A 21502-nucleotide genomic window follows, 5' to 3' on the forward strand; every position below is an offset into this window, starting at 1 on the left:
GAGCAGAGTAAGAGCAGGCACCCTGGTGGCTTGGAGGATGATGAAGGCAGGAGAAAGACTGCTCTCTTTGCTCTCTGACCATCGTCTCTATGCCACCCACTTGAAAAGTCAGTCACCTCTGCCCCAGAAATAATGTTGGTATGAGGATAAAACCAACAGATTTCCTTCTAATAGAGGCCCCTTCTAGATGGTGAATTTTGAGAAAGGCCATTAGCATCACTGTAGCAATGTTTCTCTTCTAGTTCTGTATCAGCAGCTTGTGTTTCTGCCATTATTTGTTTGTCTCAGCCACAACCTCTTGATCTCTGAAGGCTATTTTCATATGGTTAGTGTGCCCTTCCCACCTCATTTATTTCTATCCTTTCTGTTTATCCTGGTACTTGTGCTTTTTATCAACACCATCTGCAAAGTCCTCATATTTGTTACTGGTTCCTACAAATTAGAAATTTTTGTGTCTGTACATTCCTGTGCAAAGGGGATGTGGAGTCATTTTCAGTAACAAAGGAAATATATTTACACTCATTTGATGTAAACTACCCAAAATGAAATGATGAAGCAAACAAGCAAGAAGTCTTTGCCATAATACATATGACAAATAATGTAAATTCAGGAGATTTTTTTTCAAATTATATCTAAGAGCATTTGCTCCAGCCTTCATAAAGGAAGGGAAACTGTCTAAGGAATATTATTTAGGAAAGTAATAGGAAGGACAGGTTTTTATGGAACAGAACAGCCTGCAAGTTGATAAAGCCTTTCAACCTCTTTTTGCAGAGCTTAGAAACCTTAATCCAAATATATAAAAAGGTTTTTAGCCAACCTTAACATAATGTAGCTCTTGAACTGATGTTTCAAAGATTCAGGGCACAGACTTCTGTATCCAAATTGTTGTACGTGCTTAGAAAAAAAATACCTGACACTTTGGAAAGCAGCAAAAGCAGTGCATGGCTGTGACCTAAAAATCCAAGTGCATTCACCTTTGTCTATCATCCAAAGCTTGTCCACAGAATTGAATTTGTGGCATTCTCCTCATAAAGTGACCAAGCTCTTCATGGTCCTTGGGTCTAGTCTCAAGTTCCCTCTCTCCCTGTCATAATTTCTTGTGCCAGTTCCACACTGGTTTTGGTGTATTTTGAGCAGCACTTGACCCCAGCACTGACAGGCACTTTATCAGTGTAACAAAGCAACTCTGTTCTCGTGGGAAACAGAAGCAGTCATCTGTCAGAAAGCAGCCAAGACTTACTGCAGGTTGTCGTGCAAAGTCAGAGACCAAGAAGAGAGAAATTGTCAGCTTTACCTTGATAAGCTCATGAGTGTGAAAGACATGTCACATGCAATTTCCATTACAGAGATCACCAGGATTCCATGAGAAGCAAGAATGAGTGGTAAAATCTGGCATACAGAAAATTACTCAGACCAGAACCAGGGCAGTTGCAGATGTGCCTGTTTTCCATAGGAATTAAGAGGACTCAAGATTGTTTTTCAAGATCAAGAGAAGATCATCCATTACAAAGTGCATTAAGATAGCAAGGTAACATTTTTAAATTAACCTACAGTAAATACTTACACTGCAGTAGCACGTGTCACATCCTTGAATTTAGGGTTTATCAGATGAGAAGTCATCTTCCTAAAGTTGGATGTGTAGTGTCAGCTGGGACAGATGCAAGGAGCCATGAAACTCAGACACTGTTTGTGCTTGGTTTCTGGGCACCAACTTTGTTTTGAAGCTGGTTGCAATCAAGGAAGGAAACAAGCTTTTGTTATTCACATTCACTTTCTCACACAAAAAATCCTCTGCACCTAAAAGCTGGTAACGGCACAGCATATTTGTACAAGTAAATACTATTTCACTTAGGAAAAATAATGCCCTTTTGAAAACTGAAATTAGTTGAGAAGTGGTGTAATATGCTTATAAAATCTTTCAGACCAATGCTACCCCTGGAAAAAGTGTTTGCTCATCAATACAGTGCTAAAATAGCATCACTGGAGAAGTTCACCAGCCTAGTTTTAAAACCTCAAGTGACATACTGGTTACTTCTGCAAGACAGGTAGAAGAAAAGTCTTCTTGTATCCATCAGTATGAAATACAATTTAATTCAGTGCAGCAGTAATACCTTTTCCTCCTAGAGCCCAAGATATTGGAAATTAAGGTGAGCATGCAATATTTAGTTTTTTGTACAATATCACCTGGAAAGAGCACAGTTCACATTTTTGTTACATATTACTCCTTTCTGTTCTGCTTTACTGCTTAGAAAAAAGGAGGCTCACAAAGCTTCTCATTGGTGATAAAAACCTTACTCCAGTTCAGGCAACCAGTAGGTGGAGTCAATGCTCCACCAAACCATATCACCAGTATCACTAAAGCAAGCTCCACAGAAGGCGCTTGGAACACAAAACCAAAGGTCCTTAACCTTAAAAAAAACAAAAAGAAAATCAAAACAAACCACTTTTCCCATCGTCTACCTTCTCTAGAGAAGTAACAGCACAAGACACTAATTCAAACAGTCTTCTGCCCTCCGAAAATATGGATCTGTCCATCAGCATCATCTTGCAGTCCAGGGGAATCCAGGTCCCCAAATCTGGAATAGGATCTCTCACAAAGCAACCCAGGTCTGTCTACCACAAACGAGCTAAGGGCCCTGTGCCTCTGCATTGAAATGCATAACCCCATGCATTTCCCCACTGCATTTCCTGGCCTCTCTCACCACACATGTCCCCACAAGAAGCATTTTGTGACTGCCTCCAGAACTAATCTCTGCCTGTGGCATGAGCAGAGCTCCTGCTCCGAGGGGTGTTCAGCCAGTCAGAGCAGTCATGAGCACACAGGGCACTCACCTTGGAGGTGGGAGACCAGCAGCAGGGAGCTGGCAGAACAGGGCTGCTCTGCTGAGGAGGACAGACCAGGATGCACAGGTCACCATGCCACAGCATGTGCTTCAGCAGCACAGGGCACTCTGCCAAGCAGCACAAGTGGCAATAACGTGTCCCAGCATCATCCCAGCAACCATCAGACATACAAAGGCAAAGCAACTCCCTGGGCAAACCATGAAATCTGGTTGTGGGGTGAAAGCTGGAGGCAGGAGGAGAAGTTGGTGAGGGTAATTAGTCTATTATCACCTTCACACTGCCAGCTGGCTCCCCTCAGGCTGGTTTCAGTCAAAGATTTACCACTGGTCTGTGAAGCACAGTAGACACTGGTTTCTGAAATTCAAGGCTGCATTTCCTCGGCTAAAACAGTTTATACTTGTAACAAATATTTCCATTAGGCTTCTGTCTCTCTTACCTCCTGACCTGCTTCTTGTGTTCACTTTTCCTGCAGCCCCAGCAGCCTGTGCACCCACTGGAGAACCCCAGCATGCAGCAAGGTCTGCTGGTGACAACCTTGCTGTCCTGTGTCCTGCCTGAAGGGCTGCAGCCCTGAACCCACGGATGGGTGCCTCCATCAGGGGATGGGACAGCCCTGCAGGGCCCAAAGATCCCATGTCTCTGTCGAGGTCTATTTACCAGCATCGAGTTGGTAAATAGGCCTTGGCTAAACAAGCTCAGCTCTCCGGCCCCACTGAGCTCCGATGCTGCTGAAAGAATGCAAACCCTTCACCATCTCTTGAGCTGAAAGCAGACCAATTTTGATTGCTGCCTGAGCAAAGGGAGTTTTAACTGTGCTCGTATTTGCACCATGTTTCACCAGCTGTGCTTCCACTGCAGTTTCTGCTTCTCTGGGGTGGCAAAGGACACCTCCGTGCTGTGAAGAAAGTCGCTTTGGATTTTCCATCTCCCTCCACATTGAAGGTTATTGTAGCTGGGGCAGGAATATTTTGGAGATGCTTCCTTGCCAGCCATTTCCCTCACAACAGTTTTATTTATATATGTGTGTGTTCAGACACCCAGCTGTGTGTGCTGGGGGATTATCACATACCCCCAGAGCTGGCACAGCACTCGGCACGCTGTGTCTGGCAGGGCTGCAGCTGCGTCCCTGCCGCTGGAGTGAGAGAGGTCAGGTTTGTCTCTGTAGATAAAACAAGGTGGGAAGCTGCTGGGCCACCGGGCAGGCATTTGTTTATGCAAGTGCCAAGATAAGGTGAGCTCTTCCACCCTTTTCCACAGGTGCCAAATTGTCTCTGTGCCTTTACTGGCCGCTCTGGTCACTCAGCTGCTGCCCACCAGTCTCACCCATTTGCCAGCTCTATTTTTACCACAGCTCTAGGGTTTCAGAGGAGTTGGAAACCGGGCACCGCGGTACCATGGCAATAGGGATGCTTCCAGAGCCCCAGAAAGGAGAGCCAGTGTGAGGGGCAGCGAGTGCCCAGGGAATGCGTGTGAAGCAGCCCACGAGCTCGCAGACCTCGACAGAGAGACGCCTGTGAGCCAAGGCTGGGCAGAGCGAGGGCTGGGCACTGGGGCTGCCAGGACAGCAGGAAGAAAAGGGAGGTTTTGTCAGTGCCACACAGAGCATGGTCTGATCCCACTGACCACAGCAGACAAAGGACAAAAGGCGGCAGATGCCAAGGAGTAGGCTTTAACTGCCTGGGGAGCCTTCCCATTACAGCTGAGTAACACTCCAAAAACGCAGGAGACAGTTATAGGGGCTGTTTATCTTTTTATTATAAATTTGGTATGAATGACCAATGGAAAAATCACAATGGAGTACCAAGAACATTTTATCAAAATTTTAGCAGCATTTAAACAGTGACAGATTCCCAACCTCCTCTGGGCACCCCTTGCCCTTTGCCTCCCACCCACGAATCAGTAACCTCCACTCAAATGTGCTTTCCAGAGGCATGCAGGGGATGTGGCTGGCCATTTTTCCCCTGAGCTGCCATGAACAAAATCTCATCCCAAACGCTGGTTACCATTCAACCTCCATCCACACAGGGCTGGGCTCCGTCCCCTCCTTGCTGTAGGCAGCACAGCAGGAGGCTGGCTGGCTGTGGCTGGGATGGGACTTGCCAGGGGGGAGGCAGCACCTGCTCACATCCTCCCCTGCGTGGATCAGCACTCCCGTGGGCGCCCAGTACCTCCAAGCACAAATCCGGGGCTGAGCCCTTTCCTGCCCGCTGCTGCCCTTCGCTCCTGTACGCGGGGGTGCCCCAGGGCTGCTGCCCCTGAGAGAGTGTGCTCGTGTCTGGAGGGAGAGAGGAGGGGAGGCTGACGGTCTGTCCTCCCGCAGGAATCCAGAGCAGCCGGGAGCTGAGACTTGAAGGGGAAAGGGAGAAGGTGAGCAGTGAGATACTCAAGTATCAACCCACAAAATGAAGTCAGTTTGCTATCAGCTAATGTGGAGAGCCATGGGCTGCCGACTAAGTCACGAGAACTAATTTTTTGTGTGCGCTTTTTGTTTTAAAGTTACATTAAGACATGAACAGTACTATCCCAGCCTCACTGGCTGGAGCTTGGTGAAAACAACGCTGAATCAGAGGTGGGGAAACACAACACACGTGGAGACAACAACATAATATCGGCAAGCTATTCCCCTGCTTCTTTGGTACTTCCTAAACTTTCTTATCCAAAATATATAAGGGAAATGCACCATTTAAAGGTTATTGTTCATAAGTATTTACACAGCCATAACCATCACGCTATGATACACGAAAATCAATATGATATGAACAAAGTTATTTTATGAAAAGCACTTCTGCACATTTTATTTTGTTCCAGTATCTTAATAGCTTTAAAAAATTCATGTATTATGCAGTCCTGTACCTCGCTTCTTCTTATATCAAATGGACAAGAAACATTTCCTAATCCATACTCTTCTTCAAAAGATTAAAAAATAGCCACCAAAATGATACACTATGTACAAATTTTACTAAATATTAAGTTCTAGGCAATTATTTTCACCCCACTGATGATATAACTTAGGTATTGTTACCTACTATATGCATATATATTTCTTTAATATATAAGAAATGGCACCACATCACCATGTCACCAATATGACACATTGTTATGTACAGTAGATAAGAAGTTAGGTATGGAAGATGGATCCTCTCTGACTGCTTCTTTCACGGGAACGCTTCTCCCGTCGGTAGTAGCTTGGCCATTTCCCCTTTTCCCAGCAGAGGAAGCTCCTCAGATGTAAGGCAGGATCCCGTACATCAGCAGCGCCATCACGCCGGCGCTGAACAAGCCGGCCACCGGCACAGTCACAAACCACGCCAGGAAGATGTTGCGGAAGAGGCGCCAGTCGACGGCTTTCTTGGAGCGGATCCAGCCGACGGCCACCACGGAGCCAACCTTGGGAGCGTGGGGAAGAGAGAGGGAGACGAGGTGTGAGGGGTAGGTCTGAGCACATGTAACATGCCCACGGCCACACCAATGCCAGTCAGCTGATACCAAGCGTTGCTCTGAGATAAAGAAGGCCCTGAGGATGACAATGGCACTGTTCTGGTGTGGTGGCAGGAGGGTGACACTTCCAGGGTACTTAAACCTTTGTTTTTCAATGTTCTCCAATTTTTCATGGGTCTTGGGGTCAGCCAAAGGCAATAAAGTATGTTGGTGAGTTTTTTCTCTGCCCTGCTAACTCCTACATGAGCCTTCAGTGCAACTGAGGCAGCCCTCCACCTGACTCAGTCCTCTGGGGAGAGAGAAAGTGTCCACTGACTCTGGCCTGATTGCAGTTTAAATTAGGAAAACACCAGGAAAGTTGTTTTCAAGGCTTTGGTGGAGAGGCCAGGATAGCTACTCTGGTTCCTGTCCCACCTGCCTGTCCTCTTGCTGGTTTGGGGTGCCCTGCCCGTTCACCCAGCAGCTGCTGAGCGTCTCTGTGCAGCTCCCAGCCCAGCACACAGCGCTGACCCAAAACACCACATCCATGTGCCAATACTGCAGGCTACAAACAGGATGGCAGTGTCAAGGTAAAAGCAGCTGAGCCCACCCTGTGGCAGTGATGGTGGCTTGGCAGGGGGCAGACAGACAGTGCAGGCTTAGAGCCAGTACAACAAACCCACCAATCTGAGCCCTGTGAGGGACACCAGCCCTTCTGGACCAGCTAGCCAAGCAAAGCATCCAGAGCTAAATTCCTGTCTTGCAGACAGAGACACCAGACTAATACTGTGGGGCACACAAACTGTTCAGACACCAAGAGGATGGTGGGGAATGGATAAAACAGCAAGATATCCTTCAAAGACACTGCTACCAGAGCAGCTGGGTAGGTCAGTGGTTTTGTAGATAAAACACACTGTGTTATGGGCAAAGCTGCAACCTTTTCTTCCTTCAAAGGTATTTTCAGTTCATAAGCTCAGGTATAAACCCAGCATATCAATTTTTAAGAAAAAAAACTGGACTGAGAAAAATATTTTCAATGAAAAATGATACAAAAACTTCAGAAAGATTACATTTTCTTTCTGCCCTGGAAGTGCTTTCCATGCTGTTAGCAAAAACAGTGTAAGTCTATTCAAAGTGCATGGTAAAGCAGCAAGAAATGTGGAAGATATATCCTGTTTTGAAGGTAAGGAAACTCCAAGACACAGCTGGGCATGTGCTCCCTGAAGTGCCATCCCTGCTTCCCTGCTTGTTTTCTTAATGGGAGTATCAGTCCCTGCCTATAGATCAAAAGATGGGCTGTTCCCCTTGTACAGAGCCAGGAAAATGATACATGCCAGGAGTACAGGGAATCAGGGAAAGATAGCATGAGGATATCAAATCTGCATATTTTGCTAACACCTGTTTAGGTGCTTAACATTTATTTTTGGATAAAAGTTACTTGTGGAAGACCCTGTAACTCTAGGGCACCTGTGGCAGAATAAGGGAAAACTAAACTTGAGATATTCTGTGACCAATTAGGCCTCTGTCAAAAGCTTGACCCAATAAGGAAATCTGTTAGATAATATTTCATCTGAATACTCCAGGAGTACACAATGTGCTGTTCTGTAATTAGGAGGAGTAAGTGTATTTAGGAGGTGGAGGTGTATCCAGGTGAAGAAGTCACACTTGTGACTACATCAAAGCATTAACCTGAGGAAACAGCATTTGGGTTTTCAGCAGCTCAGCTGTTAGGCTCAGCTTTACATTTTGTGTGTCCTTAGCATCCATCTGTCACGCCGTGTTACTTATTGAGCAAGCCTGCAGTCTATGTACGCTAATCTCCGAGTCCTTCCTGAAATTTAAATGGTATCAGCAATGATGGCATTGGCAATCTGTTTTAAACATTATTAAAGTTTAGTTTATTAATAGTGATTTTTGATGGACTAGAGGTTAGGAGAGTAGCTAATCCTTGGGTGTAGGCACACTACACCTTCTGTAGATTTCCAGATGATATCTACTTTGAGATTGGTTTGAAACCAGTGCAGTTTGCCTTCAGTATGCTCTGCTCAAAGCATTACAGAAATGCTTTTGGCTCTCTTGTTCCTGTGCAATGGTGTATAATAAGAACACACAGAACACGATAATTCAATGATAGCAACGGAGAATATTTTTCAAAACCGCAAAATCATATTGCCAAAATGGAGCTGACAGAATGACCTCAGCAAAGTCACTTCTGCAAAGGAAAACAATTTAACTGCTGCACTCTTAATTTTATCTGTATGTGAACACACTCTGTTACAGCTGAGAAATGCTTATTTCTAAATCTCCAATCTGAGAACAAATAACAGGCACTCTAAGACTCAATATGATCATTTTCCCACCTGGGCAGCAGAAAGGGAAGTTATGCATTCACACCACACTGGCTTCTCAGTGCTAAATCCCAGGGGAGGTAGAACTGGTGCAGTCAGAGCAATGCGGCTACTGCCACATTCAGACCCACAGATTCCTTTGGAGGCTCAAAAGATTAGGCCTTTCCTCCAAGCCCTCTTGACTTGGAGGCTTTCAAGGGTCTTTCCTCTCCCCTTGGACCTGAGGCAAAGACAAAGGTGCAGTTCAGGCTCTCAGCAGGCACTGAGAGTGAAAAAGCAGCTTGGCCATAGACGTGGGACAGGCACATCGGGCAGTGACTACCTGATGTAGACAAAAGGCTCTGATTTAGGACCAAAGGCAGGTCCTGACCTGAGAGGCCTTGACAAACCTTCCTCAGAAGCCAAATGCTTTTATTCCTGCTACCAACCTCCAGTTTGCCGCCACATTCGCTACAAGATCTGAAAACTGCTGCTCAGAGCTTTCCTTCATACTCGGTCTTCATTTTTCATTACAGTCTACTGTTCCACCTCAGCTATTTCATGCTGCTCCTTATTTGCCATCAGTTTATCCAGCTGCTGTGCATTCAGTTGACTGACACCCACTCAAGCAAATGCTATTTTGCAGTGGAGTAAATATTGAGAAAAAGAGTAATTCCCAATCCCTGATGATGGAGGCTCAAGATCAGGCTCACCTCAAACCTGTTTTCTTTTGGATTTCTAAGGCAAAATAATTTTTCTGCTGATTTTTAAGAAGGCATTTTTGACTCAGTGGCTGACAGCACTTTCAGCTAGGCATTTTCACATGGAGTAAATGATATTTAACAATTTTTTTTATTCTTGCCCTGGGTCCTCGAAGAAAACAAGGAATACAGGAATACATCCGTTACAAGTGTTTGCTTTATCTTGTGTTGCTCACTTAGGATCTTTCAACTCAGGATCTCATTTTTCTGAAACACAGTCAGTTACAATAACATGACATCCCTGGAACAGTCTAATCCTATTGCAAAGTGGATCTTCCCATTAAGAATGATCCATCTAATGAGATACAGCAAGCTACAGGGAGCAGACACAGACTAACCACATTAGCTGCTTTTATGGAAGTATTTTTTAAAAAGAACTATTTTGCTCTGCAGTTAGAAAAGACCAAGCTTTTAGCTGCATTGAGTGAATGAATACCCCTCTCATTAGCTTATGGCTTCCAAGATACTTTCTTTTTAAATTCAGTCTATTTGTTTGGACCAAAGTATGTTTTCTCTTTTACAGCAGTTGGCTAGAAGTGTTTCAGGCACACAACTGGGATAATCAAAGCTGTATTATTCTCCCTGGCAAATTCTTCATTGTGCATTTGATATACCAGTCAGCTTAAAGGGAGGTGGTTTTAGGCTAGCATTTTTAGAAGTGGATAACATTGTTATTATTTTTCCCCTCCCTGCTTGATTCAGAGGAACCAGAGTTCTGTCAATGCCAGGAAATCTGAACAGCCTTTCAGAGCAGCTCAGTCTTGGCTGCTTCTCAAAGAGCACCAGGGTAGAAGAAATAAATGATTTTGCAATAGAGGAAGGCTTTCTGAAGAAATGGTTTTCACTAGAAAAAGGCCAATTGAACCAACTTTGGACATTTTGCAGGATGTGTGGATTTCATTGACTCTTACTGGAAAGCAGGTCAATGTCACAGGCAAGGCTGCCAGGCTTCCTGCCAGCCGGCCTGCCATGCCATGGAGCAGTCATCCCCGGAACCCCGCCTGCCCCAGCCCCAGCCAGGGGCTCCTAGATCTCCAGGGGCAGTAGTGAATCCTACAAGGACTGTCTTTTTTTAGGGCTTGGTCTTGGTGGCATGCAGTGATGCAGAGGGACTGCCATTCTGAGGTCTCTGATTTTGGAGGGGCTTCCCCACATCCTGCCAGCGGGTGAAGGAAACAAACAGCTCTGCACAACCAGGAGCTTCAGAAAAAGGAAAGGAGAAAAGACGGGATATTTGACCTGAGAATTTCCCAGGGAACAAAACTCCAAATTCCCATTATGTTCTTCCAGTAGTGTAAATGTCTACATGCTCTCTCATGTCTACAAGCTATATAAATGTCTTTGTGACACAACTAAATTGCGCTCATTGCCTAGCCTGTACATATACTACCAAGTAGTCTTTTGGAAAAAAAAAAAAAAAAAAAAAAAAGTACCTTGTTCAAAGGACTAATTACAAGGGCCAGATTCTGTATTAAAATGCACAAAAGTGAGGACAAGTTGGTTTAAAAGAAGAGAGACATTAAAATATTAGCTTAATGATGTAGCAGTGTTTTTCATACAGGAGGTTTTAAAATACACATAACTGGGTTCACACAGACTACGGATCTACGTTGTTTTAATATTGTCTATATTAGTTCAGTACAACCATGTAGGGGTGAAAGAGAGTCCAGACTTTTGTGCAATTAGTTATAATGCTGACTTTGCTTGGCTGTACTGCCTGTCAAAGTGGGCCCCGTTATTTTGCGGTCACAGTCTGCAGGGCATGGCACAGTGAAGGCAATCTGCAACAGTCGGTATCTCCCAGATTTTGTTATGGTTTGTCCTAGTGATGTGATTTACTGATAGTATCACTGCAAACTCCAATACCTTGCAATGGGTGGAGCTTATTGGAATACCCACATTTGAGGCTACAAGTACCGTTAGCGCACACATTACTTCAATGCAAAATCCACTGTGAAGAAATAAAAAAAAATAAAAAAAAAGACAGATGGAAAACCTGTAGTAAAAGAGTTATATGCAGGAAATCCCATGCCATGCACTTATCAAGAAAGTCAAGTACAAATGATGAATGGTGCGCAGCCTCTGAACAAGGGAGAAATGTTACCCAACCAGGTTCAAATGGCACCGTCAGAGGAAACCAGGCTCTTCCTTGCAATCATTTGCAATAAAATTGAAGTCACGCTTTTGTAAGCGCTATTTTTCTTCACCAGCAGCTATGGGGTTTATGCTGTGGCCAATTCCAGTGACTTCACTGTGACAACTCCAACACGTTTTTTGGAAGCCTGATTACATTCCCACGTTGCTGGCATGACTGAGATGTGCTGATGCACCCCTACCTAACCATCCTCTGTCAGCAGCTGCTTTCCCCTCACCGTGCCATTATCCCTGGCTCGAGCAGCACAATTTTAAGATGAATAGTCCAGACTGCCTTGACTGCAGTCGCTGGGCAAAGGCATACCTTGCAGTGTGTAGTACTGACAGGAAGTCCAACATTGGAAGCTACCACAACTGTGAACGCCGAAGCCAACTCAATAGTGAATCCACTGCGGGAAGCATAAGAAAACACTTCACAATCACTCTTTGCATCAGCTCGGACTGATACCATGCAGCGTGCCAAAGTCTTACCCGTTTCTTCTTTCCACTGTTTTATCTCCAACTGATTTTTGTCATGTGAGTAAGTTAAGAGAACAAGAAAGGGCTGAATAATGGGAACGGCACAGGCTAGTCATCTGCAGTAGCCCATCTGCACGGCTCATTGCGTCAGAGACCTTCACTACTCTACGCTGCAGTAAATCCTGCCTAATTAGTAATTCAGTTAAGCACCAGCAGAGGTCGAGTATGCATTAAAGAAGAAAATTACTGTAATAAATACATATGGGTTTAATAGTCTGAAGCGCACTGGGAAAGCCACTGTAATCTTGCCATTTCCAAATGCACCTCCTACCGAGCTAATTAGGTCATCAGCAGAAGACTTTGCTGTCTGTTCGTGTAGACCTCTACGCCTTAAACATATTCAGTATTACAGGGTTATCTTTTTTCCTTTCTCTCTTTCTTTCTCTTTTTTTACCTCATGCTTTCTTTTTATCCTTTTTCACTTATTTCTTTCATTTTTTTAGAAAGACAGAGAAGTCAAAGCCAGGTTATCATTAAAATCAAAGCACAGCAAATCCAGCAAACCGCATTACAAACAAAATACCGGAGCAGCAGTTTCTCAGATTGTCTCACACACAAAGTTCACACAACCACAATGACAACTGTGGACCTACCTTGATGGTGTGATTGGAGTGAGGTCTTTACCCATAGTCTGGATAACTCTTCTTCCCCAGACCCAGAGACCCACGCAGATCCCAACACCTCCATAGAACAGCAGCCAGATGGGAGTCGATGCTTCCTGCATTACGGCACCTTGCTCGTAGATAAGCCAGAGCGCGACGAGGGGACCGATGGCATTGCTGGAGAAACAGAAACATGTCATCTGATAATAATAAAATTGTGTGCTCTTTTATACTGTAATAATACAGTACAAAAATGCAGAGAGTTGCCTTGAAAGAAGTCTCTTATTTTCTGCACGATTCTTCTTCATCATGGGCGCAGCACTGCTCTGACTTGACCCTACAGGCAACACCCTTTCTCACTTGGAAATGGTGCAGCAGTCAACTCTCATCATGTTGCTTTTTCAGCTGTCATTTCTTCACTGAAAACTAGAGCAAGGTTCTCTTTTACAAATTGTTTCCTGAAATGTCAGAGTCAGTAGTACCTCATTATGTCTGTTCTGTGAGAAAAATCAGTTCTTTCAGTACCACACTGAAACTATCTCAAAATTTACCAGTTCGAGACCTGTGCATCTTTAAAATTCAAGTATCAAATTAGCTCTTTTTGCCAAAGAGGAGAAAATAATGAATAAAATTACCATTGCAGGCAAGAATATAGAAATATAATTTATCTTGACAGCCTGTAATGTTTGGGAAATTATCTGAGTGCAGCTGGGAAGGTGACTTAGTCATCTTCAAAGGTGTTGTAGAGTGAGTTGGACTGGATCAGAAAGAAGCCTTTGGTGACACAGAGCTGGTGTAAGCCCATTTTGCTACCCTGCTGCTGCTATCTGGAAAAACACTGGAAGTCAGCAACACTGAAGTTCCCACTCTTAATGCAGGTCATCCGATATTGGTGGCTGGAGTCAGACTTCTGACTCTTTATTCTAAGAAAGCATCACATTTCTAGACAGAAACTTCTAGCTAGAAGAAAAACTCGAAAGCTGGTATCCAGTTACTTTGGAGGCTCAAATACTGAAAAGCAGATAAGAATTTCGACATCCTTTTTATTTTCAGCTCCTTTACTAAACCAAGTAGCTGCTTGCCTAGCTGAGCAGCATTTATTCACCACCCAAAAAGCATAATTAGTGAAGCAGTGTTTATATTTATGTCTAAATAATCATGAGAAGAGCAGAACAAACCTGACCAATGTCATTCCAAAAATCTGAAAGCCATCAGGAAAGCCCCCCTCTTTGTAAACCAATAGGAAAGCAGGTCACAGCAAGCACTGCAGGCAGGACTGACAGCCATGCTCACCCTGGAGCCAGGACCTGCTAAATTTAGTTCCTGGTTCCACTCCAAAGCACACAGATGGAGTAAGGGCCAGTTTTAATGTCAAATGTTGTGCAAACCAGGCCGCTGTATATGCCAGTTAATAATTTCCTTGAATCCCATTTTTACCAGATATGAGGTGCCAGGGGCTGAGTGGCAATTGCCAAGAGACAAGGGTGGCCAGCAGTGAAAAGCTCAGCACATCTCAGCAACACAAGACCCTCCTGCTTTCATCTGGCCCTTGAGAAATTGAGCTCTGAACCCCAAGAAGTGATCCTGAAGCAAAGCAATATGGAAAAACTTTTCCCTTGTAAACACACACAGCGACACTCAAGCGATGAGGGAAATGAAAATAGTTAAAAATGCTCTTTGATATAAAAGAATTAATTATTCTTACGGGTTTTGAGAAAGATCCTGAAAACAAATTAGTGAGCTAACTTGGATAATAAAATCCAGTGGGCTTGAAGATGCTGGGCAGTACAATGAAGAACTAAAGACTTTAAATAAAGAGTGATTTCCACTTGCTAAAACACTTTAAAATTCTGGTCTGATACTGTGCCCAAGTAAGCATTCAATTTGTTGAGTTTTGGAAGGACAGTATGTGAAAAGTCCTTAGGGCCTAAATGCAAGAATTATTTTACCTCCATGGAAGAAGAGATTCTTGATTGAAGCATTTCTAATATTTTGAAATCAACCTGAAACTGCTTTTCCAGTGTTTTCAGGTATAGATTAAATTACTTGAACATTTTAATGCCTTTTTGGGCACAGAAAAAGAAAGTTAATTCAATTTATGAAGGTACATGAATAAACGGATGGATGGTGAAGGATGGATAAAGGCAAATAATACACTGATCAAATGAATAATGGCAAAACTGATCATCCCTTTTTATAGTGCTGTATGACATGGAAAAAACTTCCCTGTTGAAAATAACAGGCACATTTGGAGTGAGCTCAGGCACTGATTCCTGACAGTTCTAAAGAGATTTTGCATACATATTTGTCAGTTCCAACTGACAAAAGAGAGAACTTATAGACTGAAGAGGCAGAAAAGACTTCAAAAACTGCAGCAGCAAACTATGCTCTTCCATCAAAATCCAGTTTTAATTATTTGCAAATGCTACACCTCTGTGAATCAACTAAGCCTAATCCTTGAGGAAAAGGTTCTTATTTATGGCAAGGGAAGACAAGGCAAAACTCTGCCGATGTATGCTCAGCCTCAAGAATCCAATCGGCTGACTGTCCCACAGATCAGAAGAGATAACACTGCTGCCCACAGAGGCAGCATTTCTGATACCTTCTCTGTAAGAAAAGAAAGCAGAAGAACACTGGATCCATATGGGCTTGGAAAGGCAAAAATGTAACTAACCTCATTTTCCTTTGTGAGTATCTACCTCACTGGTTATCTACACCAGAGGGACACTTCTCCTCTCCTGGTAAATCACGTTCAGTGTGAGTTCAGCTCTTAGGGACAGTGGCATTTCCCACCCTGAGGATCTGTAAGGGGCTACAAACAGCAACAAGAGTGGCTTGAATCCAGAACCATCACAGCTCTCCAAAGGGGCTCCTTCAGCTTCTAGATTTGTTTAGAAGGTGCAGTCCAAGGGGCTTGTGGTATCAATGTTCTCCATGCCAAAGGAAAACAGCTCTAGAAGAAGCTGCTAGTCCTGTCGCACCATGAAACTGCCAAAAGCTCGCAGCAAATGGGTCTGACTCACGCACTGCAAGGACTATGATCTTGGTTCTGCACAGAGGTAGAAGAAAACCACTCCCAACAGCTCAGTAAGAGAGGTTAAAAGAGAAACAATACAAAAAAACCCCAAAGAAACCAGCAACAATAAAGGCATTGTTAGATAGGAGAGTTTGCTTAACAGATGTCTCCTACAGCTGAGTGACTAACCAGATGATCCACAAGGATTCTGGCTAGACTGGGATGTGGCTTGCACAGTATTTCCCACTGGTTCTAGCTCATTTGATTCAAGACATGACTAGCAGGAAAGTAGTCCTCAAATCTTCCAGGCATTTGGCTAAGACTCATTTCACAAGTCTATTTTCAAGAAGTTATTTTCTCTTACTCTCCCACACAGTTTTCTACTTACCTTAACTAACTCTCCTTTGTGCTGGAGCTCCACATCTTATCCATGCTAGTTTGGAGAAGAAAAAAGCCTGAGATGGTCACACAGGGGCTCTGAACCCCCATCCACATCTATCTATATGTAAAACTGCCCTCAGGTCCCCATGAAACTGAAGTGCTTTAGGGGATTTGTACTATTATTTAGCTATTAGGTTTAGAACAGAAAATAAGGGGCTCCTGACTTTAATTTTGCACACCTAACACACACTTTCCCACTGAGCACAAGGAGGTGCCAATATGAGTTAATTTTAGGGTGAGTTTATACAATGTTGTGGTGTAAGAAGCCCATTTCCTGAGCCTGCCTGCTGCAAAGTGCATTCTCCACATCCAGTACTTTCCCCACCTCTGCCAGGCCGATTACTCGCAGGGCACAGAGCTGTGCAGCTGGGGCGCTGCGCAGGGGCTCTTTGCCTTCCCTGGAGGTGCAGTGCAGGATTTAATGCCACCCACAGCAACACTTGCACTGGCAGATGTGTTCCATGGTGGCTCACTGAAGGGCTGCTCCCTGTTCCTGAAGTGCTGCCTGACCCTCGTGATGATTTTCCCGTCACTCTCAACTAACGTGAATTGGCACAAACTTCTCTTTTTCTCCTCGCTTGTGCCAGTTTAGAATCTGTCACACAGCATTTATAAAACTGCTGTGAAAGATAGCATTTGACAGTGAATCTGAACTATAAATAGAGCTGGCTTCTCCTCTCCCCTGTGAGACAGATAGTATTACCAACAAAAATAACCACCCCACATTCAGCTATCATGAGACAGGCTTAGAAATGACAGTTTCCTATGCACACACACACTAGCAGAAATTTTTAGGTACCTTTGGGTCACAAGTCCAAGACCTTCTCTGGAGGAATAAGGACTAACACTTTTTTTTTTTTTGGTAAAGAAATAAGGGGCTTTTTCCCAGTAATTCAGCCATCAGCTGAATGATCTGTGGCCAAACTCCATCAAACTTGTCATAAATACGTTATGAAGTAGCAACTTTTGCTACTTCTTTGCTGTTGTTTGAGGGGAGTAGTGAGTTGCTCAAAAAGAAAACCTAACTGTATTTGAAAACTACACTCTGAATGTGCTTTGTGAATAATGTATAGACTTCTTGATGACCATGCTTAGGTTCTCTGCTGCCTGAAAAAGGAGATTGCTTTTTAGCCACTTTTTCTAGTTGAGTGAAAGAACCTTGAAACGTACATTATCACCAATTAAAGTTGAATGACAAGCAAAACAGCCATCCGAGAAATCCGTATTAGGTGTCCAATATTACAAGTATAATTAGGAAACGTCCAGCCATTTGACTGTTTCCCAAACCAGGATTTCACAAACAAGCCTTCCACTGGGAAAATCAGTGGGATGGTATTTCTGAATAGGCTGCAGTTATGCCATGAGACATCACCCGGCTGAGCAAGAGTGAAAGAAAGATACGCCTGTATGTAGCAACAGGAAAAAAACATGCCCTAATCTCCAGGGATATCAGACTATCAGCAGAGTCTTATCCTAGTTCAAATAACTGGACAGCCTTGAAACAGTGCATCTACCACAGCACAACAGAAGTGTGTCAGAGCTGTGCCCTGTGAAGTGCAAGCTTTGCGAGTGTTAATGAGTCAGGGTGGATGCGCTCTCATTCCTGCAGCTCATCTCTGTGTCCTGCAGGTGCTGGCCCTGAAACCCCACCTGCCTGGATCCTGGATCCTTGGGTCCATCCTCCCCGGTGCCCACCAGCATCAGCTTTTCCCCTGGCAAGCCCAGACATGGGTCCAGCTCACACAGGGATGGGGAGGGATTCCCATGCCCATTGGAGACGCTGTTTCTTGTTGCTCTTCTCTGACTTGCCTGCATGGCAATGTCATGTACCTGCACAATTAAGGAGAGAAATGAAGATTCACATCTACTTGGGGCACGGGCTGGACTTACAGGATGGACTATTATTAAAAAAGGGAAGAAATCAGAAATCAGGCTTCCCTCACTAAATATAACAGATAGATTAGCTTCCTAAATATTCTCAGTGAGCTTGACTGCAGCTCTCAGGGAGGAAATAAGAAGTACCTGTTTTGTAATCCAGCCTCACTATAGCTCCTTTAGACTCCTTATTTAGCCAAGAGGCTGAATCCCACTAAGCTCCCTGTGTGCAGTGAGATACTGGCAATGGTCTGGCCCTTCCCTCCTTTAGTTGCATTTACTTTAGGAAGAGGGGGGAAAGGTGAATCCTACTGCTGTTTGTGCACTCTGACCTAAAACTCCAGTGAAATCTGAATGAAGGTGAGAGGAGAAAGCTCTTCTCCCTGTATTTTGGGCAAGCACACATTTCCTAGTTTCTCAAACTGTTTTGCTTAAAAATGAATTCCCTAACTAGAAGCAGTCAGCTTCCCTAAAACCACTGAAAGAATGCATAGAAATATATAAAAAATATCAAATATTTTTACTATAGTTCTGAAACAGTTTTAAATCCTGTTGTCAGTAACGCAGCCTATATTGTTTAGGTAATGACAGGCATTCTTTTTCAAACTTGTGCCATAAATCTATATGGCATTACCTGCAGACTTTAACTCCAATGACCTCTTTTTCCTAAGATCTAAGCATGAATACGCAAGGGGAGTCCTGAAGCCCTCCACAAGAAATTTAATTAGAGCAGACACATTCAAACAATTTATGCAGCAGGAACTCAGGAAAACTGAGATCCTGTGAAATGACTGCAGGCAGGTTTCTCCCCCCTACAGCATCTACCAGCCAAACCTCAGCACTGCCAGCCCCTTGGCATGCACAGACACGGGTGGTGGCATGGTCCGTGGTCACCCTGCACACCTCCTGCCACCGTCAGGCACTAAATCAACCTTCCTCCATGGCCCAAATCCATGGGCCCAGGTAGCTGCCTGCTCACACAGCCCAAGGCACACAGCTCATTCTGACACCCCCAAGGCTTCTCCTGCAACAGCAGGAGTGATGGCCTGAGGCAGAGAAGGAGGGTAGTAAGGGACAGAAGAGGCTGCCCACTTATAGGAGAAAGAATCTGTATGAGAAATGACTAAACACTTGCATGGACACGTGTGTAGGAGTACAAGGCTCAGGCTTTCCTCACAGCATAAACAGCATATTTTATTCAGCAAAACTCTCACTGACCTACAGCATCTCTCTGTGGGTCATACTGCTTTGATTGCAAGAATTCAAGGAATAACAAGCTCCAGAGATTGCTTGAGTCAACAAAAGCATCTTCCCATTTGCTAGGATGGAACTGTGGGGCAAACACACTGTTTGCTCACAGCTTTCTCATTCCCAGCCCAGTAGCAGAGCAGCCACAGCCACAGCTGTGCTGGGCACCAGGGAAAACATGACTCCCTGTTCCTTTTAACACACAGATGCCCCAGCCAGGATCCCTGCTGATGTCAGCCTGAACATGTGCCCTGATGGCTACAAAAATCAGCTCCTACAGCAAAGATGGCTGATTTTGTTATGATGCTAAAAAGCATCATCTCAGAAGAAACTGGGGTCTAACTACCCCATGAATTAGTTAAGAACTAGTTCTGCAAAATACTGATTTAACTCTTCCAGGTCTGTGAGTAAATCCTGGACAACGAAACAAGAGAGATCTCCACATGATCTTTTATCCACCAAAGTGCTGTCCAAAGTATATGGGACACTTCTGATCCATGAAGTTTTTCTGAGCTGCATCACAGCTCAGTCTGTACTGTATACCACATGCTTAAATATGCTCTAAAACATCTACCTTGCAATCACCTGCAGTTTTTAAGTTTCATATTGGCTTTCTGGGGTTAGCAGTCCTTTCTAGCCATGTCCAAAACAGCCTGCCCAACTGCCTTTATTTTTGAGAGCTAGTTAATTCAGACATGCATCCAGACTTTAAAACACAGCACAAACCCTACAGCTTCAGCAACTGTTCTGCAATTTGTTGTTACACAGGTAGGCTGCTGTGGCTGCATCACTGAAGCTCCAGATCACAATTCCTGCTGAATCAGCCTGTATCTCCAGAAAAATAAGCTCAGTCCAACTCAACCATAGGTGCACATAATCCCTGCTGGCCAACAAAGCCCAGCCTCCCGGCCTCTCTGGAAAGCTGGCTCTGAACGAGCATTTAGAAGCTGGCAGTTCTCCTTGTGTCACGCTCCTGGCCCAGGTCTTTTTTCCATCCTGCCCTTTTTATTCTCCCATTGCCCTTGCAATGACCTGACGCACTCCCTTTGTGCTCGGCTGCTGAGCCAGTGGGATCTGCTCACTTGGCGCCGCTAATTAAGTTCAACAACAACATTTTTTTTCAGCAGTTCTGTCCCAACACATTTAGTTGGGATTTTAAATTCTTTAGATTTCATTCAGCCCATGTGCATGGTGGTGTCACAAGGCTCTCGGCCCAGCTCAGCTGGTCCTGGCCCTGGAAGGGCTCCAGCACCCTTGACACAGTGCACATAAGCTCGGCGTCGGGCAGGAGAGGATGGTCCGAACAAAACAGTCACCCAAATAAGGAGCTACCATCACTCCCTGCTTCTTTTAACACACAGATGCCCCAGCCAGGATCCCTGCTGATGTCAGCCTGAACATGAGCCCTGATGGCTACAAACATCAGCTCCTACAGCAAAGATGGCTGATTTTGTTATGGTGCTAAAAAGCATCATCTCAGAAGAAACATGAATTAGTTAAGAACTAGTTCAGCAGTCAGGACAAAATACTGATTTAACTCTTCCAGGTCTGTGAGTAGATCCTGGACAATGAAACAAGAGAGATCTCCACATGATCTTTTATCCACCAAAATGCTGCCTGAAGTATATGGGACACTTCTGATCCATGAAGTTTTTCTGAGCTGCATCACAGTTCTGTCTGTACTGTATGCTCCATGCTTAAATATGCTCTAAAACAGGTCAATCATTTACCTTGCAATCACCTGCAGTTTTTAAGTTTCTTATTGGCTTTTTATTTTTTTCTCTTTGCTCCTCTTATCTGCTCCTGTCCCTTCAAGGAATACCAACAAACAGCCTGATGGAAAATAAATAGAAAACATGGCACAAGAGTAAGTTCCAGGATACAGAAAGAAAATGTTGCAGTCAAGTCCAAAGAAAAAGATGTGAACAATGGAGGTGCTATCCTAAATATGAGTGAGGAGCTTAAAACCAAATGCAGGGAAAAGCAGGATTTCAACAACAGTATTCAAGGCTGAGTTAAGAATATTAGAGAAATAGCTTGACAGCAGCACCTAAAATCAGCAGAAGGGAAGTGTATGAAGGAGGGAGATGAAAAGACAGCAGTCATCAGCGGAAGATGGACTGCTTACCCTCTTAGATAAATGTGAACAGAAAGCTGTGCTACTCACTAAGTTCTACTACATCATTTTTTAAACAATGCACTGCCTTTTGAGCTCTTCAGATCTTCATGCAACATGTGGCAGAGCCAAGACATCTTTTGCTAGACAAAGACTGGCAAAACATCTCTGCTATATGATCC

The 21502-nt window shown here is 44.2% G+C and overlaps 1 protein-coding gene across 6 annotated transcripts in view; it reads right to left on the reverse strand.

The window, feature by feature from the left end:
• Positions 1-4574: 4574 nt before the first annotated feature.
• Positions 4575-21502, reverse strand: part of SLC20A2 (solute carrier family 20 member 2) — a 57117-nt gene continuing 40189 nt past the window's right edge. For 2 of the 6 annotated variants that reach the window (XM_015624645.3, XM_015624646.3), the window contains exons 9-11: positions 12616-12801; positions 11808-11892; positions 5784-6231 (exon numbers count right to left, since the gene is read on the reverse strand). In XM_015624645.3, the coding sequence (XP_015480131.1) occupies positions 6067-6231; positions 11808-11892; positions 12616-12801 (436 nt within the window). In that variant the 3' untranslated portion in view covers positions 5784-6066. Of the gene's footprint in view, positions 6232-11215; positions 11301-11807; positions 11893-12615; positions 12802-21502 lie in introns of all 6 variants that reach the window. The other 4 variants (XR_001520997.2, XM_015624647.3, XM_015624644.3 and 1 more) reach the window with 4 other exon arrangements.

Source organism: Parus major, chromosome 4 (assembly GCF_001522545.3).
Source record: "Parus major isolate Abel chromosome 4, Parus_major1.1, whole genome shotgun sequence".
NCBI lineage: Eukaryota > Metazoa > Chordata > Aves > Passeriformes > Paridae > Parus > Parus major.